General features: G+C 38.0%; 1 protein-coding gene across 4 annotated transcripts in view; it reads left to right on the top strand.

The window, feature by feature from the left end:
- The window catches only part of USP33 (ubiquitin specific peptidase 33), a 69,521-nt gene that overhangs the window by 35,668 nt on the left and 13,732 nt on the right, over positions 1-20,121 (top strand). For 2 of the 4 annotated variants that reach the window (XM_011997364.1, XM_011997363.1), the window contains exons 10-21: positions 197-614; positions 3,460-3,600; positions 5,786-5,898; positions 7,029-7,201; positions 7,300-7,394; positions 8,331-8,364; positions 10,930-10,975; positions 11,518-11,698; positions 13,710-13,836; positions 15,032-15,201; positions 16,507-16,588; positions 17,942-18,050. In XM_011997364.1, coding sequence (XP_011852754.1) covers positions 197-614; positions 3,460-3,600; positions 5,786-5,898; positions 7,029-7,201; positions 7,300-7,394; positions 8,331-8,364; positions 10,930-10,975; positions 11,518-11,698; positions 13,710-13,836; positions 15,032-15,201; positions 16,507-16,588; positions 17,942-18,050 — 1,689 coding nt within the window. Of the gene's footprint in view, positions 1-196; positions 615-3,459; positions 3,601-5,785; positions 5,899-7,028; positions 7,202-7,299; positions 7,395-8,330; positions 8,365-10,929; positions 10,976-11,517; positions 11,699-13,709; positions 13,837-15,031; positions 15,202-16,506; positions 16,589-17,941; positions 18,146-20,121 lie in introns of those variants that run through there. The other 2 variants (XM_011997365.1, XM_011997366.1) reach the window with 2 other exon arrangements.

The following is a 20,121-nucleotide window of genomic DNA, read 5'->3' as shown; positions in this document are numbered from 1 at the left end:
AAAACTTTATTTACCTAACTTTTTGGAAGTGAGTGCATCTTCATTTCTCTAGTGCTTTATGCTCTACAAACTGGTATTTTCTCAATATAGTGCTGTATGTTTATATATAAGTTGATAATGATATTTTGTATATTTTCCCTTATGTTTCTATATACACATGTAATGAAGTGGTAACATTATGTTGCTGATATATTAGGATGCTCAAGAATTCCTTCGATGTTTAATGGATCTGCTTCATGAAGAATTGAAAGAGCAAGTCATGGAAGTAGAAGAAGATCCGCAAACCATAACCACTGAGGAGACAATGGAAGAAGACAAGAGCCAGTCAGATGTAGATTTTCAGTCTTGTGAATCTTGTAGCAACAGTGATAAAGCAGAAAATGAAAATGGCTCTAGAGGCTTTTCTGAAGATAATAATGAAACAACAATGTTAATTCAGGATGATGAAAACAATTCAGAAATGTCAAAAGATTGGCAAAAAGAGAAGATATGCAATAAGATTAATAAAGTAAATTCTGAAGGCGAATTAGATAAAGATAGAGACTCTATATCTGAAACAGTTGACTTAAACAACCAGGAAACTGTCAAAGTGCAAATACACAGCAGAGCTTCAGGTGACAATTTAGTAGTTTGTTCATGAAAATGATATTATTTCATTTATAGACATGGGTGTTTAATTGTTACTTTGGGTATTTCTAATTAGAATTATAGTTTAGCAGTATTTGCATGTGAGTATTGGTCAGAAAATGATAGAACCTGAGGAGAAAAGGAAATTTTGGGGTCATTTAATTATATAAGAAATTAATTCTCCTTTTGAAATAAACATTTCATCAGATGTCTTTTGTATGGTCATGCAGTAATCTGAAAAATTGGGCTCCCCAGAATTTTCTCTTTTATTTTAAGCAAATTATGTTGTGATCCTGGAAAAAAGCAAATAACCCAAATTGCAATTTCCTTTTTTTTTTTTTTTGAGACAGAGTTTCACTCTTTTTGCCCAGGCTGGAGTGCAATGGCGCGATCTCGGCTCACCGCAACCTCCGCCTCCCGGGTTCAAGCGATTCTCCTGCCTCAGCCTCCCGAGTAGCTGGGATTACAGGCATGTGCCACCACCCTGGCTAATTTTGTATTTTTAGTAGAGACGGGGTTTCTCCATGTTGGTCAGGCTGGTCTTGAACTGCCGACCTCAGGTGATCCACCTGCCTCGGCCTCCCAAAGTGCTGGGATTACAAGCATGAGCCACCGCGCCCGGCCAGCAATTTTCTAAGTGTATGCATTAGTAGATTAAGATTGTTGTCATTGGAGTCACATCAGATGTGTTTTAGCGTAGAAGTTTAATTAACTATAGTGAGCCCTGCTGTGATAGATTATGCCGTGATACTAGTCAGTGTTACTTTGAGAAAGAGCATGTGGCCAAATGAAAGCTGAATTGCCTTGTAATTTATCTCTTCAAGAGTTAACTTCTCTTGGCTTTAAATGTGGTATTTAGTTTTCCAAAGCACACAAAATTGGGCTGTTAGAGGTTCAAATTATGTGATCTTAAAATAAGTGGCAGGCGTGTAATGTAAAAAAGTTTTTTTTCTGTGATTACTGAAGAGTGAGAGTAACTAAACAATTTATTTAGGTATTTGAATGAATCCAAAATTTCTTCTTGAGAAATATTCTTAACTATAGGAAGATTTGTGGTTCACTTGTGTAAAGTGCACAGATGCTTTCTAGTCAGGAAGACTAAGAGTGTTAGGCTCCTTAATTATACTGATCTTGTGTAGAAATTGGGAGTGAATAAATATGTCAGTTTTCAGTATTGAAAGACTTAGCTTTGACTGCTGTCCAGGATTTTCTTGTCAAAAGCCCAGTTAAGCCTGATTAGGGACATACTCATCTTTTATTGCTCTGTAACAGGTTTGTTCTTATATATAGTAATTAGGGGATAACCTAAGTCAGGAGTCTGAGCTTTTAGATGTTTTAAGGGCTTAATGAAAAAAATCTGGTGAAGTCTGTAAGGCACACAAACCTAAAATACTTACTCTCTGGTCCGTTAGAGGAAAAAATTGCCAACTCCCAATCTAAATCTCATTAACTTTATTCCCTTCAGAAAGTCCTAGAGTGAGTTGTTTTTTCACTCCCAATATTATGCAGTCTCATTTAGTCATGGCTGAAAAATTGAGAAATGCCTGTGTGAAAAACGATTTTGCATTATCTGGAAAAATTTCTGAGTACATCCCCTTTCAAGATCTCTTATGAACAATTCTCTTTTCTTCACTCAAATAGTTACTGAGCACATTCCCTTGCCCTGGAATATGTTAGGCACTAGGAATCCAAAGCAAACAATTAAGGTAGCTCTTATATTTTCTTGATTCATCTTATAATTCTAAAAAAAGTATTTCCTGATGAAGTGGTGTGTTTTTTCTTTTATTACAGTAAGAACAAAATAATTTATGATTACTTTATACCTACATTTCTTGATTTTGATTATTATGTTAGTTTGGGAGAATAATCTGTTTTTCTTTCACATGGTTTTGAACTTCTAAAAAACTGTCCTGAATATCTTTTTTTTTTTTTTTCCATCTGAAACAGGGTCTCATTCCATCACCCAGACTGGAGTGCAGTGGCATGATCACATCTCACCACAGCCTCAACCTCCTGGCTCAAGTGATCCTTGCACCTCAGCCTCTTGAGTAGCCGGGACTACAGGCGTACACCACCATGCCCAGCTAATTTTTAGATTTTTTTTGTAGAGATGGGGGGTCTGATGATGTTGCCCAGTTTGGTCTTGAACTCCTGGGCTCAAGCAGTCTTCCCATCTTGGCCTCCCAGTGTTGGGATTATAGGCGTTAGCCACCCAGCCTAGCCTCTTTTTTTTTTTTTAATGCTATATTTGGACAAACAAGATCCTCTTTGGCTTTGTATTTCCACTGCTCACTTCCTAAACTGCCTGTAATAGTAGTATGTTATAAAGATTAGTTGGGGTCGGGCATGGTGGTTCACATCTATAATCCAAACACTTTGGGAGGCCAAAGTGGGTGGATCACTTGAGGCCAGGCGTTTGAGACCAACCTAGCCAACGTGGTGAAACCCCATCTCTACTAAAAATACAAAAATGAACCGGGCCTGGTGGCACATGCCTGTAATCTCAGCTACTTGGGAGGCTGAGGCAGGAGAATTGCTTAAATCTGGGAGGTGGAGGTTACAGTGAGCTGAAATCGCACCTCTGCACTCCAGCCTGGGGGACAGAGGGAGACTGTGTCTCAAAATAAATAAACAAACAAAAATTAGTTGGATTTCTGGGTAGAAGGTTACTGTTATTTTTCTTAGTGAGCACTTTGTTAAGTATTTAACTTGACATTTGTTAGTATGAATTGTGTTCAAAGTATCAAATTAAGAAACCTTTAAATTAACATTACTGGACAGTTAGAATAATTTTCCTATTTAGGGTAATAATACAAATTTTAAATCTTACAGAATATATCACTGATGTCCATTCGAATGACCTGTCTACACCACAAATCCTTCCGTCAAATGAAGGTGTTAATCCACGTTTATCAGCAAGCCCTCCTAAATCAGGCAATTTATGGCCAGGATTGGCACCACCACACAAAAAAGGTAAAAAGTTTCTCTTATTCAGTCTCTTTTGCTTTGGGTCTTAGTTTAAAATGATGGTTTTGATTCTTGATAATTTAAAGTGTTAATTATGAAATACGAGTTGATCTTTTAAAATTGATAGCGTAATTTTACATAGACATGATTACAAATTTTGTGTGTTGGTACTCTGTTTTTAAAATTTTACATACAGTTGAATTCACTTTTTCTTGTGTAGAGCTTTATGAATTTTAACACCTGCAGCATAGATTCTTGTTACTCCACCACAAACGAAATACAGAACAGTTCTAACACCACAAAGAATTCCTGCATAGTACTACTTCGTAATCAGATCATCTCTCTACTCCTATGTTCTGGCATCCTTGATTCTCTTTTCTTATTGTTTTGCCTTTTCCTAGAATGTCATATAAATGGAATCATATAGTATGTAGTCTTTTGATTTTCTAAAATCTTTTTATATGTAGTCTTTTGAAACAGGTTTGCCTCTCAGGATAATGCATTTGAGATTCAGTCATGTTACTGCATGTCTGAATAGTTTATTCCTTTTATTGCCAAGTAATATTTCTTTTTGTTTTGTTTTGTTTTGTTTTGAGATGGAGTCTCACTGTCGCCCAGGCTAGAGTGGAGTGGTGCATCCTTTGCTCACTGCAGTCTCCGCCTGCCAGGTTCAAGCAATTCTCCTGCCTCAGCCTCCCAAGTAGCTGAGACTACAGGTGTGTACCACCATACCTGGCTAATTTTTTGTGTTTTTAGTAGAGATGGACCATGCTGGTCTCGAACCCCTGACCTCGTGATCTGCCCGGCTCTGCCTCCCAAAGTGCTGGGATTACAGGCGTGAGCCACCGTGCCTGGCCTAATATTTCATTTTTTTATGGGTATACCACTATTTATTTACTTACTCATTGGTGGACTTTTGAATTGTTTCCAATTTTTGGCAATTATGAATAATGTTGATCTAAAATTTATGTACAGGTTTTTGTAAGAACATGTTTTCATTTGTCTAGGACAAATACCTAGAAGTGGGGTTACTGGGTTTTATGTTTGTTTAATGCTTATAGTTGTATTAAACTGCCAGACTTTTTACCAGAGTGTCTACCATTTAGTATTCCTTCCAGGTATATATGAGAGTTCCAGTATTATGTTTTCTTAGAAAAAAACATAGGAGAAAGTCTTCGTGGCCTTGGGTTAGACAAAGGGTTCTTAAAGACGTTAGAAGCATGATCCATTAAAGAAAAAAATTAAAAATTTTTGTTGACAAAGGACATTCAGAGAATGGGAAGATAAGGTTGGATATATTTATAAATCGTACAGCTAGCAAAGGACATGTATCCAGAAATATATAAAGAACTCTTAAAAACTTTAAATAATGGAATCGTTTCTTCAAATAAAGCCTTGCTTGGAAACCAAAACAAATAAGTGAAAACAGAATTGCTCTGAAATCAGGATAGGGAGACTGAACCCCTTCTATTTCATCTTCAGCCTGATGATGACTTTCATCATCTTTCCCTCACTTTCTAACCTCGTTGCCTCTTCTTTTGACTTGTAGAACATTTAAATAACATCCCAGTGATGAATATTGTGCTAATTTAGAATGTGTTCCTTTTCTTATATGAATTTGTTCCCTTTCTTACATTTATGGTGGCCAACGATCATACTTTTAAAAAAACAACAGGCCAGGCACGGTGGCTCACACCTGTAATCCCAGCACTTTGGGAGGCCAAGGCGGGCAGATCATGAGGTCAGGAGATCAAGACCATCCTGGCTAACATGGTGAAACCCCGTCTCTACTGAAAATACAAAAACTTAGCTGGGCGTGGTGGCAGGCACCTGTAGTCCCAGCTACTTGGGAGGAGAGGCAGGAGAATGGCGTGAACCTGGGAGGCGGAGCTTGCAGTGAGCCGAGATTGTGCCACTGTACTCCAGCATGGGTGACAATGCGAGACTCCGTCTCAAAACAAAACAATAACAACAACAAACATCTTAAGCCTTGTCTGCTTAGTTTCTTTTCTTTTTTTAATGCTTATGCTCTTTTGAAGAGTATTTTGAAAATTTCCTTATCAACACAGTAAGTTTTACAGTTTAAGGATTCTAGAGATCATATACAAGTAAGATTGACAAGACAAAAAAAGATTCCAGAGAAAAATGTGAAGAGCTGCTTTGATTTTTTTTTAATGTTTTTCAATCCTAGCTCAGTCTGCATCTCCAAAGAGAAAAAAACAGCACAAGAAATACAGAAGTGTTATTTCAGACATATTTGATGGAACAATCATTAGTTCAGTGCAGTGTCTGACTTGTGACAGGGTGAGTATGAGGGTATTAGAATACACAGAAAATTCCTGTCAAATGCTCTTTTTAAAAATGTGACAAGATGATGTGAAAAGTTTAATTCCTTCTCTTTGCTATTGATGATCATACATGCATTTATTGTGTTTACATGTTTACATCAATACAAATTGATTCTAGGTGTAGAATTTACTTTTTTGGAAGTAGCAGCATCCTGTTTAAAGGATAGTGACCCATCATTGGACAGGCACATATTATCCTTTGCCATCTATTTTGGTTACATATAAAGGCGAGAAGTTGCTCAGCAACAAGAATTAGTAACACCTGCATATTCTCCCAGGCTGATGAAATTTGTGTACTGGGAATTTGTTGATATTCACAGGTACAAAGCTGTGAATGTATCTTTTATATTTGGTTATAATATGGTTTGTAAATATTTTTCCATGTTTAGGTTGGTACTCAGATACTAAAGGTAGTATCAAATTCATAGACAATAACCAAGGCATAAATTAAAATCATGAATTTTTTAATAACACTTCAATCCTTCAAAGTTTCTTTGAGCTTTTCTTAAGTACACTTTTACTTTAGTGCAATGATGAATGTGAAATAACATCTCAAAAACAAAAAAGATTTCAATTATTGTGTTGGAATCTCAAGTCAGATCTAAGAACTTTCAATAGGATCGTTTTAATGTAGGTTATTTTGGTACTAAATATTTAAGTGAAATTATCAGACATATTTTTAGCTATTTAAAATTAGATGCCAGGTTTTGCCTCAGGCTTTTTAAAAAAACATTTTAAAACTACCATCAAGGTCAGTTTTCAAAAATAAATACAATAGTGCTTAAGAGTTTGGACCTCAAGATGCAGTGGCTGGATTTGGGGTGTTTAATGCTGCAGCATCTGTGATTGTGATGGGGATGCTAATAGCTACTGCACAGGGCTTATGTGAAGATACCTGATACAGAGCAAGTTTTTTTTTTTTTTTTTTTTTTTGCTATTTTGACTATTAAAGCTGTTCAATTTGTGTGTGTTTTTTTTTGTTTTTCGTGTTTAAACATGCTTTGATCTTTAGAGTCTAAAATCTAACCTTGTAAATGTTTTGCTGCATTATGTTCATCCCATTTTTAAAACACGAAACAATTTTAGGTGTCTGTAACCCTCGAGACCTTTCAAGATCTGTCCTTGCCAATTCCTGGCAAGGAAGACCTTGCTAAGCTGCATTCATCAAGTCATCCAACTTCTATAGTCAAAGCAGGATCATGTGGCGAAGCATATGCTCCACAAGGGTGGATAGCTTTTTTCATGGAATATGTGAAGAGGTATGCATTTATTTTCTTTGTATTACATGATTGTTAAAACTGCTGTTTCTGCTGTACTGGCAGAACACTTCCTTTTTTTTCTATCAATGATGTTTCAGGTTTGTTGTCTCATGTGTCCCTAGCTGGTTTTGGGGTCCAGTAGTAACCTTGCAAGATTGTCTTGCTGCCTTCTTTGCCAGAGATGAACTAAAAGGTAAGAAATACAGTAATATCTATGGCTAAATTGTTGTAGGTGAATCTAAAATACAAGTGGGACTAAATAATAAAATGTATTCATAAAAGCTAAGTTTTAAGACAGCTTAATAGTAATTTCACATATTGGCATTAGGTTAGTGTCCACCTTGATGATATAAATATAACAAGAAAAATCACATCCTTAAGTAATTCATGTGAATTCCTGTAGTATAAGACAAATGATAGGTGAAAATTTTTTTTTTTTTTGAGACGGAATCTCGCTCTGTTGCCCAGGCTGGAGTGAGTGAAGTGGCACAATCTCCGCTTACTGCAAGCTCCACCCCCCTAGGTTCATGCCATTTTCCTGCCTCAGCCTCCCGAGTAGCTGGAACTACAGGTGCCCGCCACCACGCCCGGCTAATTTTTTTGTATTTTTAGTAGAGACGGGGTTTCACAATGTTCACCAGGATGGTCTCAATCTTCTGACCTTGTGATCCGCCCACCTCGGCCTCCCAAAGTGCTGGGATTACAGGCGTGAGCCACTGCGCCTGGCAGTGAAATGTTTTAAAGCTGTTCTGAGATCCATAGAAGGGCAAACTCAATCAAAATAATGGACTTATTTATGTGTCTGTAATTGTGAACTACTCCGTATCATTTAAGGTCATTCACTATTTTTGTGTATCTAGTACCTTGCTTTGACATATGGCAGGCACTCAGTAAGTTTTATTCAATGAATAAATGGAAAAGATACTATTTGAGGTAGATCTTCAATGTTGGCAGGAGTTAAGGGAGGGGAAGGTAAACAGTAACCTGATTCATGAGCATAGACTGAAAAAAGGGAACCTTGTTTTACTGTGGTGAGAGGTCAGCATGGGGCAAAATCAAAGAATTACAGGACCATAATAAGCAATTTGCTGTTAATTTGAAACCAATGCCACATCTGTTTTATTTGCAGGTGACAATATGTACAGTTGTGAAAAATGCAAAAAGTAAGTGACATTGACAGTGCTTTTAATTTCATGTTGTGTATTTTTCTTGGTTTTTAGAATTGGGTATGTGGAGTTAAATTTGCACTGTATTTAGAAAAATATAGGCCAGAAAGCTTTATGCTAGTAATAATAGAGATTAGCTGTTTTGTAAAACAAATGTAAGGTAAAAATTTGACAGATTTAATAGGCTTATGTAAGATGTGAGAGAGTATATTTTGAGGGATGAAATCTGTACGTGATTTTGCATAAAACGTTTTCCTAAATAAGGCAATATTTTCTTCTGAATTACGATTTTAACAGGCTAGATTCAGGAAGTAAAAGGTACAAAGTTTCAGATCTACATAAAATTCCTAAAGGTTATACCAACTTCAATGTTATCTGCTGTTACAGTGGCAGACAAAAAAGAGAGCTAAAGTCTGATTTTGTTTACATCTACTACCAGCTGCCTTTTTCTATCTTGTAATCAATTTAGACTTTCAATGCTTCTTAGTGGTAAGTCAGAAAAAAGTGTTGGAAGACTTGGCAAAAAGCAACTATTTGTGAGGCAGAGTGAACTGGAAATTTCTTCTCAATCTCTATAATAGACATACAACGGCCTGCTAATAAGATCTGGGATAATACAGACTTCTACTTCTTGGCAGTAACCTCAAGGAAACATTGATCTGCAACTGATCATGACATGACAGAAAGGAATGGTATACTATTTGGTTGATAAAGATGAGAAAGCTGACTTCTACTTTTGGAGACATTTTATCAGTTTGTTCTTGAAGCCCCAGCTGCCTGCTGAAAAGGAAGTTGGCTTGGAAAGGGATTGTTTCTTGTAAAGCAAAGCATACTAGGAAAAAGATAACAGGGAAGATGGAAAAGAACCTTGCATCTACCTCCAAATTCAAAGTAGAGATTTGTCGAATGTGTATTAATTTTGATTATTAATAATAACCATCCATTATCTTTTTACCACATGTAAGAATAAGGTTTTTTTTTTTTTTCTGTTTGAGACATAGTCTCATTCTGTCACCAAGGCTGAAGGTTCACTAGCATGATAACAGCTCTTTGCAGCCTCAGCTTCCTGGTCACAAGCGATCCTCCTGCCTCAGCCTCTGAAGTAGCTGGGACTACAGCTGCATGCACCATGCCTGGCTACTTTGTATTTTTTGTAGAGATGGGGTTTATGTTGCACAGGCTGGTCGCAAAGTCCTTGGCTTACAACGATTTGCCAACATTGGCTTCCCAAAATGCTGAAATTACAAGCATGAGCCACTGTGCCCGGCCAAGACTTTTTTTTTTTTTTTTTTTTGAGAAGGAGCCTTGCTCTGTCACCCAGGCTGGAGTGCAGTGGTGTAATCTCGGCTCACTGCAACCTCTGCCTTCTGGGTTCAAGCAATTTTCCCTGCCTGAACCTCTTGAGTAGCTGGGATTACAGGTGCTCGCCACCACACCCAGCTAATTTTTGTATTTTTAGTAGAGATGGGGTTTTGCCATATTGGTCAGGCTGGTCTTGAACTCCTGACCTCAGGTGATCTGCCCACCTCGGCCTCCCAAAATGCTGGGATTATAGGCATGAGGCATGGTGCCTGGCTAAGATTTTGATATATTAACTTGAACTACACATTTTATAAAACTGAGATTTTGCTTTATCTGGTTTTACTTAATATCTAGATATTTTAAAGGCATAGCCACACCATAGACAGTAGCACATTTGTTAAAACAATTTTCACCAAAGAGTTTTATAACTCTCTAAATTTTTGATTACTGATACCTTGGTTTAAATTACTATTATTATTTTTTGAGATGGAGTCTTGCTCTGTCACCAGGCTGGAGTGCAGTGGCACGATATTGGCTCACTGCAGCCTCCGCCTCCTGCGTTCAAGTGATTGCTCCGCCTCAGCCTCCTCAGTAGCTGGGACTACAGGCACGTGCCACCATGCCCGGCTAATGTTTTGTATTTTAGTAGACATGGGGTTTCACCATGTTAACCAGGATGGTCTCAATCTCCTGACCTTATGATCTGCCCGCCTTGGCCTCCCAAAGTGCTGAGATTACAGGCGTGAGCCGCCGCACCCGGCCAGTTTAAATTATTTTTTACAATAAGGGACTCCAGTGTTTTGATTAAGATATTTAATGTATACATGTAACATAATTCAGTGGCAAGTATTTCTAGTCTGATATCTTTTGTCTCTGCCTTGCCTTGCCTTGCCTTCCCCTTCCCCTTCTCCTTCCCCTTTCCCTTCCCCTTCCCCTTCCCTTTCTTTCTTTTCTTGTTCTTTTTTTTTTTTTTTTCAGACAGGGTCTCACTCCAGCCCAGGCTGGAGTACAATGGTGCGATCTCAGCTCTCTGCAAACTTTGCCTCCTGGGTTCAAGTGATTCTCCTACCTCCGCCTCCCGAGTATCTGGGACTGCAGGCATGTGCCACCATGCCTGGCTAATTTTGTATTTTTAGTAGAGACGGGATTTCACCATGTTGACCTGGCTGGATCTCTGCATTTTCTAAAAGATTTTTGCTGCAAATTTAAATATACTAAGTTTTTTTGTAGACTAATTGATTTTCTCTTTTCTCCCCTTAGGTTGAGAAATGGAGTAAAGTTTTGTAAAGTACAAAAGTTTCCTGAGGTATGGACATTATTTTAGCTCAACTTGTATTATGTGGTAGGAACATAGAGTATTAATGTAACAAAATGTAGTAATAAATTCTCTTTGCTTGGTTAAAGAATTGAATGGTTGCTGTGCGTGCCTTTTTAAGATTATTCATTTTTAAAATATTAAGTTAAATACCGTAAGTGTCCTTTAACAGTGTGCTATGTTGAACAAAGTGTAATCATACTCGCAGGATCTTGCCAGGTCTAAAGTGTAAAATTAGAAAAACAAATAGCAGTGAACTTAGAAAGTACCTTGTTTCACCATTTCCATATTTTTAACATCTCTGGAAGCAGGTTATAATTGCAGATTAATACTTAACCTTGACACTTCAATATATATTGAATAGACTCCTTTAGCATTTAAAACTAAATAAAAATGTAAATAACTTTATAATTGTATTTTGATTGAACACCTCAGTTTCTTGCTTGTTGAATAAAAATATTACTAAGTTTTACCTATTATAATGCTTTTTGTTTTCTGTATTGACAAATTAGTTTTGAATTTTATTCTTTTAGATTTTATGCATCCACCTTAAAAGATTCAGACATGAACTAATGTTTTCCACCAAAATCAGTACCCATGTTTCATTTCCACTGGAAGGCTTGGATCTTCAGCCATTTCTTGCTAAGGATAGTCCAGCTCAAATTGTGACTTATGATCTTCTGTCAGTCATTTGCCATCATGGAACTGCAAGTAGTAAGTATATAGGTTTAACAGATGTTCCTAGATTAAAAAAAAAAATTAAAATAAGCCTAGGGATGGTGGCTTATACCTGTAATACCAGCCTTTTGGGAGACTGAGGTGAGAGAATCACTTAAAGCCAGGAGTTTGAGACCAGCCTGGGCAACATAGTGAAACCCCATCTCTACAAAAAAAAAAAAAAAAAGTTAAACATCCTAATTGATCTTTTAAATGATATCTGAATATCTAAAAGAAAAAAACGTTAAAAACAGATGTTACTGCTAATTGTTAAAAACATGTCAATTTTATGAAATTAAATATTTTTACTATGATGTTTCCAATATTGAAAATTGTATACAGTTAAATAATAAGGCATTAACATGTTTTTTTTTTTTTTTTTTTGAGACGGAGTCTTGCTCAGTTGCCAGGCTGGAGTGCAGTGGCACGTACTTGGCTCACTGCAACCTCCACCTCCCGTGTTCACACCATTCTCCTGCTTCAGACTCCCAAGTAGCTGGAACTACAGGCGCCTGCTACCACACGCGGCTAATTTTTTGTGTTTTTAGTGGAGACAGGGTTTCACCATGTTAGCCAGGATGGTCTCGATTTCTTGACCTCGTGATCCACCTGCCTCGGCCTCCCAAAGTGCTGGGATTACAGGCGTGAGCCACCACGCCTGGCCCTAACATGATTTTTTACTGGGTTTTTTTAAGATTATGTGTTCTAACTGGGTGTGGTGGCTCACACCTATAATCCCGCACTTTGAGAGGCCGAGGCAGGTGGATCATCTGAGGTCAGGAGTTTGTGACGAGCCTGGTCGACATGATGAAACTCTGTCTCTACTAAAAATACAAAAAATTAGCCGTGCATGGTGGTGGGTGCCTGTAATCCCAGCTAGTTGGGAGGCTGAGGTAGGAGAATAGCTTGAAACCCGAAGGTAGAGGTTGCAATGAGCCGAGATTGCACCATTGCACTCCAGCCTGGGCAACAAGAGCGAAGCTCTGTCTCAAAAAAAAAAAAAAAAGATAATGTTTTCTAATAACTAGGTGTTTGTGGGGGTTCAGTCAGGCTGGTGGGAAAAATTGTAGTTATAGAAAATATACACAAACCCTTCTGGAGGGCTGGGAGTTTTTACGTATAGTACTTGGCAGAAGGCAGCCTTGTCCCCTTAGTTAAATAAATTAGAGTAGAAACAAAGGAATATGGGGAGTTTATCTAACTAGCTTGTTTACCCATGTGGTCCTAAGACTAACCTTTGATTTACTGGGTGCTTAATTGCTTTCTACTTGGAATGTTTGCAATATCATTTACCCTCTAGTAGTGCTGACTCAAGGCTTTGTCAGTTAATCTGTACTGAACAAATGAGAGTCTCACTGACTGGTCGAGGCTTTGGTTGCAACTGCTTACAGCACTCTTCTTGAAGTCTGTAAGTGGCCCAGATGCTCAGCTGGACTGGCAAAGCAGAATATCTGTGTCAGTGTACTTTATTCATCTGTCACTGGGTCAGGGTCTGCGGGACAGACCCTGGCAGGTGTTAGTGACTCATGTCTATAATCCCAGCACCTTTGTAGGCTGAGGCAGAAGGATCACTTGAGACTAGGAGTTTGAGAACAGCCTGGACAACATGGCAACACCCCATCTCTAAAAAAATAAAAATAAATTCGCTGGTTGTGGGGATGTGCACCTGTGGTTCCAATTACTCAGGAGGCTGAGGCAAGAGGATGGCTTGAGCCCAGAAATTTGAGGCTGCAGTGACCTGTGATCCCTTCACTGCACTCCAGCTTGGGGAACAGAGCAAGACTGTCTCTTAAAAAATAAAAAAAAAATAAAAAATAAAAAAAAAATTACATGTTCTGTCATCAAGTGATGAAGGAATGGTGGCAAGCATGCAAATTGAAAAAAAATACAAGCATAGTTCTTCCTATATTCCAGCTACTGTGCTAGGCACTGGAAATATAAAATGTTTATCTTCCTTTCTTGTGTTGTTTTTGTATTACTGTAATGATTTCTTTTCCCTCAAATTCAGGTGGACACTATATAGCCTACTGCCGAAACAATCTAAATAATCTCTGGTATGAATTTGATGATCAGAGTGTCACTGAAGTTTCAGAATCTACTGTACAAAATGCAGAAGCTTATGTTCTTTTCTATAGGTAATGGAAATAGCTATAGATGTGAAAGAACATCTCACAGTTTGGGCTTATCAGTGATTAGAAATTGTTTTCTTCCTATTTCATTACAGTAAAATACAGTAAAAGACTGTATATGTAGAATGATTCTTTGTTCAGAAAATGCTAAATCATTTACTTGAAGAGCAAAGGGATTTATTTTGTTTTAGAAAGATTAATTTTAGGGCTGGGCGTGGTGGCTCACGCCTGTAATCACAGCACTTTGGGAGGCCGAGGTGGGTGGATCAAAAGGTCAGGAGTTCAAGACCAGCCTGGCCAAGATGGTGAAACCCTGTCTCTACTAAAAATACAAAACTTAGCCAGGCATGGTGGCAGTCGCCTGTAATCCCAGCTACTCAGGAGGCTGAGGCAGGAGAATCGGTTTAACCCCACGGGTGGAGGTTGCAGTGAGCTGAGATTGTGCCACTGCACTCCAGCCTGGGCAACAGAGTGAGATTCCATCTTTAAAAAAAAAGCCAGGCGCGGTGTCTCAAGCCTGTAATCCCAGCACTTTGGGAGGCCGAGACGGGTGGATCACAAGGTCAGGAGATCGAGACCATCCTGGCTAACATGGTGAAACCCCATCTCTACTAAAGAATGCAAAAAACTAGCCGGGCGAGGTGGCATGCGCCTGTAGTCCCAGCTACTCGGGAGGCTGAGGCAGGAGAATGGCGTAAACCTGGGAAGCGGAGCTTGCAGTGAGCTGAGATCTGGTCACTGCACTCCAGCCTGGGCGACACAGTGAGACTCCGTCTCAAAAAAAAAAAAAAAAAGTTGTAATTTAAAAATTAGGCATTGATGGTCTGAATTAAGTACCAAATTTTCTCCTAAAGTAGCTAATAATGGAAGTATTACTATAAAAATATTTGGTATTTTTTAGCATCTTATAAAAGAAGGTGCTAGCTCCTGAAACAGAAGCAGATTAATTATTTAGCTTGATCTTATTAACAAACATTTGAATGCTTACTGTGTTCCAGTAGTTATGTGGATACCCGTAGATAGGATACAGTGTCATCCCTATGGGTATATAATGTATTTGGTGGATAATACAAAGTATATTTCTCTTGAAATTCCCAAGACCTAATAGTGTTAATATGTGTGCTGAGTCTAATAGGAAGAAAAATCCATCTACTAGTAATGTAGTAAAATGCATATTGAATTTAATCATTGTTGTTAATAGGAAGAGCAGTGAAGAGGCACAAAAAGAGAGGAGAAGGATATCAAATTTGTTGAACATAATGGAACCAAGCCTCCTTCAGTTTTATATTTCTCGACAGTGGCTAAATAAATTTAAGACCTTTGCCGAACCTGGCCCTATTTCAAATAATGACTTTCTTTGTATTCATGGAGGTAAGAAATCCTGTAATGCAAAGCAGTGGTAGAATTTTGCTGTAAAATAATTTGCAAATTAGGAGAGCCAAGAATTTTCCTCACACACTTATTTCCTATTTCCCCACCTGCTTTCAAACTTAATGGTTTGAGAAATTCACCTGTCTTTTTTAATTATAGATAATCTCTAGCTTCTTTATTGAACATATATTTACTGAGTACATGCTTTCTAAACTTTTTGCTAGTGCCTAAGGACACTAAAGATCCTTTTTCTTCTGTGAAAGCTCTAATTTCATAGTAGAGTCAGATACATAAAACAGCTGTTTACATTACAGTGAGCGCCTCCATTATACATCATTTTTCCTACTTGAGGCATTCCTGTGCTGGTGATTTTATCTGCCAGCTATATTGGTGGTTCTTAACCCCATTGTCTAAATGAATAGCTGGTTTTTTTTCCCAAGTATGGAAATGTATCTGGGATTTAAGAAAAAAAAGCCTCATAATTAAATGTAACTTTGGCCCTTGTGAGATTGACTGTGTTAATGTTTGTTACTACAATAAATAGGACCTTTGTATGATGCTGATTAAACTTCAGGGTTGAAGATGGGATATTCATGGTAATTATGTTTGTAGTGAAACCAAAAGGGATAGGGATACCTGTATTGGACATAGAAATTTTACGGTGTATGTTCATCTTGAGAAAACACAATCACCAAAAATGCTTTATAATTACCTTTCTTGGGAGAGAGAATGTAAGAACAATGATTGAGCTGGGTGCAGTGGCTCACACCTGTAATCCCAGTGTCTCAGGAGGCTGAGGCAGGAGGACTCCTTGAGCCCTAGAGTTTGAGGTTGCAGTGAGCCATGGTCATGCTGCTGCACTCCAGCCTGGGTGACAGAGTGAGACCTTGACTCAAAAAAATGGCCAGACACAATGGCTCATGCCTCTAATCCCAGCACTTTGGGAGGCCAAAGCAGGAGGATCATTTGAGTTCGTGAGTTCGAGACCAGCCTAGGCAACATAATGAGAGCCTGTTTCTACAAAAAAATAAAAAAGTTAGCTGGGTGTGTTGAAGCATGCCTCTAGTCCCAGCTACTCAGGAGGCAGGTGTGGGAGGATCCCTTGAGCCCAGAAATTTTGAGGCTGCTGTGAGCCATGATCATGCCACTGTACTCTCTAGACTGGGTGACAGAACAAGACCCTGCCACTTAAAAAAACAATGAGGATTGATCAGTCATTTAGTTATTGTTAAAAAAATGAGTTTAATCTTTGAAAGGAATATAGTTAAAAGCATGAGACAAATATGTTTAAATTTTTTTTTTTAGGTGTTCCTCCAAGAAAAGCTGGTTATATTGAAGACCTGGTTTTGATGCTGCCTCAGAACATTTGGGATAACCTATATAGCAGGTGTGTTTTTTAAATCAGACCATATAGTGTTGTGAAAGTCAGTTAAACTGGTTAAAAGGGGATTGGACTATTTCACAGATGCTCCTTGTGCTGTATGTTTATTCTTTTTCCTTCACTTATTCATTATAAAGTGTGAGTAGGAAGACTTTGTAGCTACTGTGGCATAGTCTAGATAATTAATTTTATTTTTTTTGTTCTAATTATCTGTCTGCAAAGGTATGCTGTGGTAATTTAAGTACTTTCTTTAAAATATTTTGCATATCCCCACACTAAAATTTTACATATGTATATACTCCCACAATTGAGTATCTTACTCTTAAATTGTAAATTTTTTTTTTCTTTTTTTTGAGACAAGGTCTTGCTCTGTTACCCAGGCTGGAGTGGAGTGGCATGATCTCGGCTCACTGCAGCCTCTACCTCCTAGGCTCAAGTGGTCCTCTCGCTTCAGCCTGCCGAGTAACTGGGATCACAGGCATGCATCACCATGTCTGGCTAATTTTGGGGTTTTTTTTTTTGTAGAGATGGGGTTTCGCCATGTGCCCGAGCTGGTCTTGAACTCCTGGGCTCAAGCCATATGACCGCCTCGGCCTCCCAAAATACTGGGATTACGGGCATGCACCACTGGGCCTGGCCTTAACAATGTAAATTTAAAAATTTTAAGATGGAGTCTCACTCTGTCACCCAGTCTGGAGTGCAGTGGTGTGATCTCGGCTCACTGCAACCTCTGCCTCCCAGTTTCAAGTGATTCTTGTGCCTCAGCCTCCTGAGTACCTGGGATTACAGGCGCACGTCTCCACGCCTGGCTAATTTTTATATTTTTAGTAGATACGGGGTTTCACCATGTTGGCCAGGTTGATCTTGCAACTTCTGACCTTTATTTTAAAACATTTTGCGCCACTAATTTCCTACTAATTATGTTTTCTTTAATTAAATATTGAAAATAATTCATACATTCAGTGCTTCTTAATTGAGAGGCCAGGGGAGGCCTTCATTTGATGAAAACTTGACTATAACTGTGATGTGTAATTTAACATTTATGTGTTGTATGATAATTTTTGAAATCACTTCTTTTACTTTGTTATTGACTCTAACATTTTGGAGCAGAAGTAAGGGAAAGTTGAAATATAGATAAAGCAAGTTAAGCAATAAACTGATAAAGTCACTGACCTTAATAAACATAATAACAAGTCCTTATATGGTTTTTGGTTTTTATATTACTTTGAGAATTTTATTAAGAGAATTTATTTTTACTGGGTATTTGGCCACTGACTTAAATGTTAGAAACAAACTTCCTAGAACATAAGCTTTCTTAAGATTGCCATAATTTTAATTCTTAAATTTTTCATGCTTTAGGTATGGTGGAGGACCAGCTGTTAACCATCTGTACATTTGTCACACTTGCCAAATTGAGGCAGAGAAAATTGAAAAAAGAAGAAAAACTGAGCTGGAAATTTTTATCCGGGTAAAAAAGTGATGCTTTTTAAATTGATCTAGGATAAAGATGAAGACCTGACAATTATCAGAGCTATATGATATTAATAAAATGATTGGATGAAAGAGTTGTAATAGATTTCAAGTGTTCTAGGTGCATAATGGTGAATGACCTCAGGCAGTTCACTATAGTTCTGTTGAGTTATGTTCTCCCTTTGTGTTTTTTTTTTGTGTGTGTGTATGGGACAAAATCTTGCTCTGTCGCCCAGGCTGGAGTGCAGTGGTGCAATCTCGGCTCACAGCAACCTCTGTCTCCTAGGTTCAAGCGATTCTTCTGCCTCAGCTTCCCAACCCAACTGGCGTGCCCCACCACGCCTGGCTAATTTTTGTATTTTTAGTAGAGACAGGGTTTTGCCGTGTTGGCCATGCTGGTCTCGAACTCCTGACCTCATGTGATCCACTGTATTGGCCCCACGAAGTGCTGGGATTATAGGCATGAGTCACTGCGCTTGACCCCTTTGTGGGTTTTTGTTTTTATGGATTGACAATACTTTTTTTTTTTTTTTAATGTATTGGCACTGGCAGAAATCTTATTGAAATGGAAAATTACAGGTTTTCTTAAGTTAGTATTGTCTGTAGTCTATCCAGACTGCATGTACTACTTTCATTCTTTTGTGAGATATATTATTGTTTTGTTTTTTTGAGAGACTCCTGAGCTTATAAATATACCCATTTTTCACAAACTGAGCATATTATGAGGTGTCCCTTAATTGTAAGCAACAGAAAGTGTGGTCATAAAATCAAAAGCACGAACAACCAGGTTTTATGGGCAAGGACTAGTACCCTTGCAATTATCGAGGTAGCAAGAAGTCTCTGCAGTGCTGCTGTCAGTAACATAGCTCCAACTATTTAAGACACTTGAAAAACTGGATCACTTGAGAGACATGTTCATTGATAAATCTACTGAGACACTGTTATGGGGAGGAGTAATACTGCAAGAAAAAAAATTCTTTTAGTAAAAGCAGGGGAGAAGATATTAAGCAGCTCAAAATAAGATGTCCAGTATGTTTCATATTATTCCTTTCCTGCACATGTGTAGACATACACGCACACCTGCTTTTCCTCATTGATTCAGGGCTTTTTTTGTGTCCTTGCCTAAAGTAAAGTAAATTTTACATAAAAAAAAGATATAGGTATAGATTTATTTATTTTACATGGGCTTCATTTACTTCTTGAATCTAAGGAAGCAAACTTTAGTTGAATATTAAAAATAGTTTTTTCTGTCAATGCTTAAATAATGGCGAATGACTGTATCTGTCAGGGTTTGATTAATAGAAGCTATTCTAAGTATTTTGAATAGAATCAGAATATAGGGAATGAGAGCGTTACATTACTATCGAAAGGACTGGGCAGTTGAGGCCAAGAAGACCACTGCTGACTTTCAGGAAATCTAGAAGTGGGATAGGGTTACCACATTGTGGGTGGGAGGAAAGCAGTGGCCAAGGATGGTGTTTTATAACCACACAGGGTAAAGATAACTTCTGTATAGTGAGTGGCATGAGCCCAATCAAGAATGTTAGAGCCCAGGCAGAATGAGAAGAGATGCCCATATTGGCCTGACATTGGTGGCTACAAGGGTATAGCATAGTGGTGGTAGTGGCAGTGAGCGATTGGTTCCATATGGGAAAATGATCAAGTCATAAGTGTAATGAGTGCCAAGTTTCTCATTGTCAGATGAGGAAGTTTCAAATATGGAAAAGGAGAAAACTAAACTGTACCTTGTATTGTTATTGGATTGGAGTTATGGGTATCTTTGTGAACTCGTGATAATAACTGAGTAAATATGGACGTGTACGTGTGTGTGTGTGTGTGTGTGTGTGTGTGTGTGAGTATGCATGTATAGAAACTTAATATTTCTTAACTCTCACTGAAAGTGCCTTGGATCAATGATTACTCCAGTAGGATTGATCATACCTGGCTCTCAGATATATATCTCTCTCTATATATTTATATAGATATCTATATATATAGATTGATTACTCCAATCTATTGATTCCAGTAGGATTGATCATACCTAGCTCTCTAGGTCTATCTAGATAGAT

This window comes from Mandrillus leucophaeus, unplaced genomic scaffold, assembly GCF_000951045.1.
Source record: "Mandrillus leucophaeus isolate KB7577 unplaced genomic scaffold, Mleu.le_1.0 Scaffold539, whole genome shotgun sequence".
Classification (NCBI taxonomy): Eukaryota; Metazoa; Chordata; class Mammalia; order Primates; family Cercopithecidae; genus Mandrillus; species Mandrillus leucophaeus.
This window is presented reverse-complemented; position numbering and strand designations above follow the sequence as displayed.